This window comes from Ixodes scapularis, unplaced genomic scaffold (genome assembly GCF_016920785.2).
Source record: "Ixodes scapularis isolate PalLabHiFi unplaced genomic scaffold, ASM1692078v2 PGA_scaffold9__187_contigs__length_104089568, whole genome shotgun sequence".
In the NCBI taxonomy this organism is placed as follows: Eukaryota; Metazoa; Arthropoda; class Arachnida; order Ixodida; family Ixodidae; genus Ixodes; species Ixodes scapularis.
The window spans coordinates 64,310,902-64,321,043 of NW_024609884.1; the positions used below are offsets into that span (position 1 = coordinate 64,310,902).

Consider the following 10,142-nt stretch of genomic DNA (forward strand, 5'->3'; position numbering starts at 1 on the left):
CAGCGGATATGAAGGCACAGGCGGCGGAGATGACGAGCCGACAGCGCACGGCGCAGACAGGCACAAGGTCGGGGCAAGCGCAGGAGTCCAAAACTCCAAGCCCGACCGTGGCCGGGGATTGTGTGTGCGTGTTTGGGTGGGGGAGGGGGGGGGGAGGAAGTGGGTTAAGAGCACGTCTGCGCGTCTGGCGCGTTACAGCAAGGCTGTGTTCCTAAATCTTACTCGAGCAGATCCGAATTACTTCGGCGGTTCATGTCACGCATGTCAAGCGACCACACCCCTAGAACAACCTAAAACGCCGAGTCAAATCAACTACGTTTGGAATGCGGCCCACCACTACTCAAGGCAGCCCAGTCTGTATCAGTGGGTCCGTGGTTTATGAGCCTCTGTTCGACGCGCGCGCCCTGCGCAGGGAAGCAATCTGTCGGTGTTGCGTTGCCGCCTCAGGCACGTTGATATTTTTATTTAAACGGAGAAGTTCGGTTGATTGAGCTTCTGTTCTTAATTTAATTCAGGCTTCTTTCTATTCATGACGTGCGATGCTCATATGAGAATAAAACACCATGGCATACCTGCCAACCTGTGGACTTTCAAATTCGTAAAAGTCGCGCGGCTGCGGAGAAGAGGGGGGGGGGGGGGGGGGGGGGGGGGTACGCGAAGCGATGTGCCTGGCCAGCGTGTGAAACGCTTACATCACACGTGCCCGTGGTACACAATCCAAACTTCTCTCGCTTTTTGGGCGGCACGAAGCACGGAAATTTCGACGTGTAGGACTTCAGGAACACCTGAAAGTACCTCTTTTGAGGTTTCGAGTTCGGCATTGCGCCGCGAAGCCACAGTGACCAGGAGAATGCTACAGTTACACGTGCAACAAACACAGACGCCATACTTCTCGCCTCAAACTGGCCGAAACAACGAGGCCCAACAACGTCTGAACACGCCGAACCAACGTGCACCTGTGCACCGCCGAACACACGAACAAAGGCTTTGAGCCTTTGAGCTTTGGATTGGTTTTCGATCCGTGGTCACCGGATAGACGGATAGTAAAAACCACGACGCAGCTGTGGGCGGTACCTATCGCCCTCTTGTGGCAGTGCAAGATACCGCCAACAACAGTTACAAAAAAAAAAAAAAAAAAAATATATATATATATATATATATATATATATATATATATATATATATATATATATATATATATATATATATATATATATATTTATTTCGTAAGATTTGAAGCAAGATTCGTAAAATCGTAAAATTAGTCCTAATTCGTATATTTTACGAAAAATTCGGAAGAGTTGGCAGGTATGCCATGGCCTTCGGCACTGATCTTTAGGGCCATAAGCTCCATGAGCAGACGACAGTGTCTCATTTGATCTCCGCTAGATGGAAGCAGGAGCGGCGAGAGTACTGCTGGCGGCGCGCGCGTGCGCAAATATAAGACCTTTTGAGCCTTCGTCGCGTGGGCGCTGCCATCTTGGAATGACGTGACGCGGCCGCCATAAGGTCGCTTCAACTCGTCGCTCCGCTATCCCTTAGCTCCGCGCCTTGGCGAAAGCGTTGCGCTCGCGTTTTTCGTCGCGTTTCACTGCGTCTTTCGCATTATTGTAAATCACCGCCCGATCATGCCATCATTATGTGCCCGACGACATCTGCAGTTAATTCTGTAACATATTTTGACTATTTTCACCGTCGGCGTACCGGATACGTGTGAAAACAGAGGAGGTACCGGAATCAGCGTCAGCGCTGGCGCATATTGAGCCCAATTATTTATGACAACTGAAGTTTGCTCAGTGATAGTGGCGCAATATCCTAAATATGTGAAGTACACTGTATATGCATAGCCACACTTTTCGGATTTGAGGAATGTGACCAAAATACTCAGTATATGAAGCTATGTGTGTTTCCTGAAACCCTGCGGCCTTGTCTTCGTAACAAATTTAAAACGGTTGTTTTTGATTATATAGCATATATACGATATACATGTTTCGAACGTTTAATTCACATTTTATCTGATGCTCGCGATAACCGTGAAGTCCACATCAGGCGTTTCCTTTGTTCACGGCATGACACGTAAATTTGTTAGACGTTCTTAATTATTTTTGCATTATAAACGTTTGCTTGATTTGTTTATTTTTGAAGTTAAAGAAACTGTACACTTCAGTCTGTCCCATGTTTGCAGTAATTAAAGGGTGCTAAGAATTTTAATACGAGGTTTAATTTGTTTATTTAAGTTATTTCAACACAAAAAAACCTGTGGGAAAAAATCTGTCACAGGCAGCTTGAAAGTGCCAAGGGCTCGCAATATGTGATGCCGAAAAGAATCCATCTAAATGGAAATCGCCCGAGTTCAGCATTATTGATCCTAGGTTGCATCAGTTTGAATAGAGACCTGTCTAGACAGGTTCATGAAGATATGCCTAGAATTCGATTTTAGCCAAACGTGCATAAGATCACCACTCCCAGGCCCTTTAATTTTATTTGGCAAAGTTTATACAAAGACAAATTTTCAGACTTCAATTGATGGGCCTGTCCCTTATCTCATGTGTCAAGCACATCGTAATCAATTGCCAGTAAAACAAATAGTTAATTTTCTAACTCAAATGGTATGAAATGCTGTTATAAGTACTTTAGCAAGTCAATAGGTAAAGGAATCCTCCCCCCCCCCCCCCCCTCCCCCTCTTCCGAGCTAGGACGGAGTATAGAATTATATCTCGAGTACTTAATTTCTTTAAAGAAAACACCCCGAGCATATATCACTCATTTCTTAGAATATCCGTGTATTATAGGAGACATTTCGAATCTCTAAGGTTCACAAAAAGTTTGGTGTCCGCGAAAATCGGACACTGAGCAGTGAACTTGCGACTTCGTGTGTTTTTCGCGATTCAGGAGGTTTTTAATCAAATTGGGGGCCTGCATTTTTACTATACATCGACTCATTAGTCTCTTCATTCGTTAATTTTTCTAGAAACTATAGGGTCAGTGGGTACGGCCTTAGACGATGGAAATCCTCCCTGTGCGTCATATATTGTTTTGCCGCCGAACCTGACCGAAATTAACGACGAACATGACCAGATACATCATAAAGTGTTCGTAAAAAAGTTGCGAATATGACTGGAAACCACTTTGTGGTTCTCAAATTGGCTCAGTACCACAGTTTTATTTATTGTGTACTATAACGGCCACATTTGCATCACGAACTTAGGCGAAACTAAACACATAAACACAGCCGCGAGCGCGCTGAAACCGAAACCAACCAAATTGAAACCACTCAATGGCGGCGAATGCGCCAGCGCCCTCTATCCGCCGCTCGGGTAACTACTGAAATGAAGAGCACGATAGAGTTGGTCGTGATGAAGAGGCCTGGAGGAGGAGCCCCGTTGGCCTCCTCGCCGCCACGCCAGCCACGCGAAGGAGGCTGCAAAGCGGCGAAATCTTCGCGGGTTCGCCAGTTTTTTCCTGGCGTCTTTGTTTGGACGAGGATCCGTTCATTACGAGGTGAGTGTTTTTTTTTTATCTTTTTTTTTTATCTCCATACTCCGCGCAAGCTAGGTGTGCAAAAGCGACCACGCCGTATGTTGAACCAAATACGTAGTGTTCGCGAGCCCGTTACAGGCCAAAGCAGGGAAGCGGTGTCGAAGAAGAAAGACTTTCGGTCTTCGGAAACGGTGTCGAAGAAGGAAGTCTTTCTTCTTCGACACCGTTTCCCTGCTTTTACCACCGTCTCGGGTTTTCTGCATTCTGATCAACATCCACCAGCTCGCCTGCGCACTCACAGTTTTTTTCCGTTACAGGCGCCCGTTTTAAACATGCTTGGAAGTGTTGCGGTGTTGCGCCAGATACCGTTGAACAACACCGGCACTGAGGAAGGCGTGCGGGTAGCGCACGCTGCAGCGTGTTAACTGCGTCTGATTGAGCGCCATGTTATCGAAAGTTGTTTAGCAAAAGAACACGTTTTAGAAAGCGGAGCTTGGTACGCGGCGGTTCTTTGTCGTACAAGCTGTCACACCTCGCACCTCAATTCGGGCTCTCTCGGAACTGTCAAGTAAATGCGGAGGTGTGGTGGTGCGGTGCGGTGCAGTGCGGTGCGGTGCGGGGGATGGACATCACTGCCGCCAAGGGTTCGGCAAGCTCGGCGGCGGAAATGGGTTGTGAGCGGCAGCCAATCTGCGTACGGGCCGCGTGCTATTTCTCCCTGAACCGAACCTGAAGACGTTAGCTTGCCGGTTGTACCGCGCTTGAAAAGTTTCGTGTGATCTATTGTTAGGTCAGTAATTCGAGTTTAACATTTCATGAATAAGATAAAGAAGAGGCTTTGTTGTGCTTTTTCGGAACACAAAAAGAAATGGCGCTAAACGGTGCTTCAGGCGTCTGCGTTTTCTTGCACTAATCCTCACTACATCCGCTTGAGACGGTGCGTCATTTATCGAATTCACTACCTTGCACAAAAACAACATATAGCAACAACGTGTCAGTTCTTTTCGTGCCAGGGCTTACTCTCTCCGTTAGGTGTGAAGGCGCTGCTAGCCTGAGCTAGCCTCAGGCAGTACCTTTGAATTGTTCAAAATTGTTAGTTTATGTAGAATTCTTGAAAACATTCAAGTAGCTTGCCCTCTAAATGTGGCAAAAGCAAATTAGACCCAAGTGCTTAGACATAGCACGGGTCATACTAAAAGGACATTAGGTCGTCTATCCTCATTTTTGTTTACTCTTTGTCTTTCAGGAGAATGCCACTGACTCGGATCTGGGTGATATGGACCCAAGCCCGATCATATGTGTTAAAGGTCAGTATGTGCTTTCAAATTCTGGCCCGAAGCATGAAGGTGGACGAGTTCTGTTCTCATACTGCATCAATTGTTATTTATAGGAGCCAACAACTACACAGCAAGCGAGTTCACAATTTGTGTTGACACAGTGCCGGTGATGACCACAAGCAACAGGGCAGGCTCATTCAAGTTGATGTTCCTGCTCTATTTTGTGTTGAACATTTCGTTCCCAGAAGAAGTGGGCCTTACACTTGAATTTATTCAAAGGTAAGTGCTTCATCACCCCTGCTTTTATTGTTAAATTTGATCTGCTTGTCATAAGAAAGATGTATCCTTTACACAAAACATAGCTTCCATTGGAAGAACCCCAGTGCCTGCTGATTTCTTACAATGCTTTGATTTTGCATGCTAAGACCTCAAGCTAAGGTTTTCATTGTTTCATTTGGATCATTCTAACTACAGAAATTACTTCTCAGGGGCCACAAAGCTGAATGGCATATTCACAACGATATAGTGCATAAAGGAAACTTTTTTTGCACAAATGAGGTCAGTTTTTAAGACAGTTTTATGAGTGATGTTAATCATTTTGTGATGAAAGTCTAACCCCATACATGTCGTGGGAGAAATGATTGCTGTTGTTGAAAACAAAAAAGATGAACTATGTCATTTTTTATCTTGGGCTAGTTGGCTCGAAAATAGCATAGTGTAAACCATAAGTAAGCAATTTTCCAGTCCCGGGAGCCCGAAAATACTGCAATGTGGTCCGGCGACCACCTTCCCTCCTCACGCACAAACACACACGCACGCGCACACATGCAAACATGCGCATGCGCACACACGCATGCGCATGCACACATACACAAACCCATCTCATCACGCTCATTACACTCATCAGTGGGTGCAGTCTAGTCTCATTTGCACACGACTTCATCAATTGGAATGAAGGGCATTTCAGCTGCACATGGTGAAAGGGAGACCGTTTATATGCCCAGAAAATGCATGGCTTCCACCTCCTGTAAATGTATTGATAGCAGCGTGCTCTCTTTTGTGTTAAGCCCTGATCCGTAATTACTGCACACCTCGTGCAAGAGTTATTGTTTTCAGATGGCAAGGAATATCGTGGACACTATATTGTTTTCATTCTCAATATTAAGCACTCCACCAGAGAAGCTATATATTTTGTGCCTCTGTGCTCTATGCTGTCATTAAATATTCCTGAGAAACGTGCCAAAGAAAACTTGCACGTCCAAGGTAATAGTAAAATATTTTAAAGTCAGTGCCAGTGTCACCATCAGCACTTCAGCTTCACAAGACCCCATGCTCTCACTGTCCACATTCTAGTTTACACTGTGATGCTAGGATGGCGAGAAACAAAGGTAACAGTATGAAGTCTCCACAGCAGCTGAGTTTATTTTGTAGAGAATGACAACTAATATACATTTCAACGACTAAAGGGGGATGGAAGAACAGACGTGCACTTTTAGATTGCACATCTGTAAAATATGAAACAAGCTAGTTGACTGAAACTAGCGAAACAGGATGGAACACTCCAAGTGGTGCTAAAGTGCCCGACAAAACTACCTCTTTGAAGGCTCTATAAGTCGATCGACTGGCAGAGGTTACCATTTTTTTCTACTGATATACGTGAAACATGAAATAGTTGTGTAGACAAACACCTGGAACAAAAACTCCCGAATAAAAGTAACACAAGTGTTCATTGAAATGTAAACATGGCTGATTAACACAGTTACCATGCTTCTCTAGCCAGCATTTTTGTTAAGGCTATTTTAGAGAAATTCCTTTTCTTAAACAAAATGTCCTATTCCTTGGCACGCATTGAACAATTTATTGTTCAGCAAGTCCGGGAGTAGGGTTTTGTTCTCATTTACGTTTACACTGTTTTAATTCTCAAGCAAGCTTTAAACAAAAAGGGATCACTCTAAGCGATTGAAACGAACTGTATTTGTCAGCAGGCATCTTGCAAAAGAGAGTATTGTTTTGTTGAGCCTGATAAAACTAATTCATTGAAACTAATTGATTAAATATTGATTTAAGGGCAAAAGTGTCAATTGGGAGCTTGTAGAGAGCTTTAAAGAGGCCTCGATGGAGGTGCTTGCATTATATTACACTTTGCCTGGTTCTTTTCTCCAGCCTTCAAAAAACGCCCACAAAATGCCAAGAATACCACATGACATCGCACTCCCCTAATCGCAGCGCACGCGTGTGCTGCGAGTGGGCGTTTTTTTTTTGGGTTGGATAAAAGAAGCACTCAAGGTGCACCACATTGCAACTCCTCCATTGGGTGTTTATTCAGGCTCTCTACAACATTCCAATCGACACCTTTAATTTCCTTTAAATATTTACAGAACAAGGTTATTAGTCGTAATTATTTAATTAGGCACAATAAAAAAAGATATTGGCCCTGGCAAGACGTGTGCTAAGAAATGCAGTTGGTTCCATTCGCCTGTAATGCTCCGCTTTTTTTTAAGCTTGGTTCCAGACAACTGTAACACCCTGTGTACCTTATTAAGCGACCAGGTGCACTTTTCCCTAAAATCATTACTTATTAATATGTGGCGGTGCGCGTAATTCCCGCCGGCGGTTCAAACATCTTGAACATGGCGGCAACCCAGATATCTGGTTCACAACACTTTGGTGTCCTTATTGGAAATGAATGTATCATTATCCATATGATGGACATCTGCCAAATCGGTCGTTGGCACTCACCAACATCGCATCCATATTTTTCCTATCTAACGCATAGTTTTTGTAGGAAAGTTTTGGCCAGCATTCCATAATCTCCCTGTGTATTTAGATAATACATGTTTCATGGGGAACAATGCTATAGTAAAAAGATATGTTTGTTTGATTTCAGGGGTATTGCAAGCATCAACCCACCGAGGGGCACCAAGATTCTTAAAAAGAAGAAGAAGCAACACTGTGTGTCACCCGCGGTTGCCAAGCTGATGGCTTCCCTGGAGGAATATGCCTTTTAAGCTGAAACAGTCTTAAAGCCTTCCTGATTCAAATAAAAGGTATGTTCCGGAAATGTCATCTTTAAGCCCAAGCAAGGCAAAGGGAAGGAATAAAAAGGTGGCATAAATAGAGCGGTACGCTGTCAATTGTACCGGATAAATTGGCTTCTGAATTTTCACCCCACGTGTACTCTAGTGGTGCACATTACCTTGTGAACTTCTAAAGCATAGATCCATTTCTGTGAGCAATAAGGACAAGAATCCTTGTAGCCTCTATGGCGGGCACCAATGCAGGCGACCGAGTCGCAGTGAGCGGCTAGAGCCCGATGCGAAATGAGTACTCGCATTTCACATAAAATGGAAGACTCATTTCAAAACGGGCGCGGGTCGAATCGAGCGGTCAACTGGCGATGCGACTTGGTTGTCTGTGTCGTTGCCCACCATAGAGATGCACGTTTGCAAGATAACTAGTGCCATTAAAATACATGTTTGGGTAAAATTTGATATAGCTGTGTGCAGAAGCTAATTTTTAGGTACCAATTCACAGCCTACCACTATTTAGGCCACCCTACACTGGGTTTAATTATAATGCAAGGGTGCAAGCGAGTTGGACAAGAATGATGAAAATAATTCCTGGATTAGAGGAACAAGGACAAACAGAAATCCCCAAACACAGTTAGGTGACTGGTGAGCGACCGAAAAGATCCGCCTGGTCCTGGTATCGAACCCGGGACCTCTCCCTTACAGGTGGAGCGCTCTACCAACTGAGCTAACCAAGGGTTAGACGTCAGTAGAGCAAACGGGTTTGTGTTTGTCCTTTGTCCTTCTTGTTTCCCTTCTCCAGGGATTATTTTCATCATTCTTGTGCAGCTCGCTTGCACCCTTGCATGTAATTGCATTATAATTATAACCTTAAATTGCAAGCTTCACCCTCGTTGGTGTTAGACTGGTGGCAGCTGATAAAACCCGTTTGCTCTATTGACGTCTAAGCCCTGGTTAGCTCAGTTGGTAGAGCGCTCCACCTGTAATGGAGAGGTCCCGGGTTCGATACCAGGACCAGGCGGATTTTTTCGGTTGCTCACCAGTCACCTAGCTGTGTTTGGAGATTTGTGTTTGTCCTTTGTCCTTGTTCCCCTTCTCAAGGAATTATTTTCATCACTACACTGGGTGTTTGGTTTTAGCTGCCCCAAGTTTTCAAAACATTAAGTTTCATTAGGTAACTTCATTTTGCAATCAGCTTACTCTACTTAGCGGGCACTACAAAGTTGTTTGTGGAAGTAGGTGGCTAATTAACATATATTTTAAATTAACTTCTAATTAGTAAACGGAGCCATATTCTTGCAATTAGAAACTTGCTGGCCATAGTCGAAAGCCACTAAACCTGTTCATTAGAAATGCTGGGAGAACGTGCATTGTTTTCACATTTATTTAATGTAAAATCTATGCACCTCACAGAAATAGGGTGGGCACCCCATTGGTCATAGTCAAGAGAACCATTTAATAAGGCATGTAGTGCTTACGATAATTAAGTTTTAAAATAGTTTTGCATACAATGATATTAACCAGTTTTAGAGACTTGCTGGGCATAATCGGAAATCACTAAATCTGTTAATTTTAGAAGGATTGGGGGCACGTACGAAGTGTGATATTTCACAAAAGGTACCACTTTTCATACAGGCGCAAGCCTGGCAAAGCGAAAATGTGGATGATGAGACGGAAAAACTTGGAGGTCACGACAGATTTGCAGGCCAGAGAAACAATACATGTGCTCCTAGTCTCTAAATTTGAATGATTTAGTGGTTTCTCACGATGCTTATCAAGTTTCTAATTGTAACTATACGCTTATTTTTTTAACGAAAAGGTTAATTAAAACATCTGTTGTTCCTAGTGGCCGCCAAGTCAAGCAAACTAATGGCACTATCAAGATTTCCCTGGTGCAAGTTCTCTTCAATATTTTTGTCCATAAAAAGAATACCAGGTATATACTCAGGAAGTGTATCGTTAAGAGCCCAAGAGGGCAGAGTTAAGAGTCGAAGTAGGTATGTTCAATAAATTCCATTTAGTTTGAGCCCCAAGCGGGCCAAAGTTAAGAAATAAAACTGCAGTTTCTAATAGTCTGTTGAAGACAAGCCATCTGTTCAGAGCCAAAGCGTGGCGAATGCAAGAAATAAAGTGGTTATTTACCAATATTACAATATCTCATGTTTTCTTTCTTTAACAAGTTTGACGACTTCTTTCATCGCGAACATCCCGGCGTTAATAAGTCCAGGAAGGTAGGGAAGGTGTAAATATGGCGTGTTCCCAAAATAATCAGTGGTTTATTTCAAGTCATCTGGAATATTTGATCTCACTGACATTTCTGTGCCACAGAAAAAAAAAAGAGTTCTCAAGTTGATCT

At 43.7% G+C, this 10,142-nt stretch overlaps 1 protein-coding gene across 1 annotated transcript; it reads left to right on the forward strand.

Annotated features, from left to right (window-relative positions):
* Positions 1–3,374: 3,374 nt before the first annotated feature.
* On the forward strand, positions 3,375–9,926 carry LOC120837982. Its single transcript, XM_040207679.3, has 5 exons — positions 3,375–3,501; positions 4,727–4,787; positions 4,871–5,036; positions 7,645–7,804; positions 9,633–9,926. Exons 2-4 carry the CDS (start codon positions 4,757–4,759, stop codon positions 7,763–7,765), a joined length of 318 nt encoding a protein of 105 aa, XP_040063613.1. The 5' UTR covers positions 3,375–3,501; positions 4,727–4,756; the 3' UTR covers positions 7,766–7,804; positions 9,633–9,926.
* Positions 9,927–10,142: the final 216 nt, after the last annotated feature.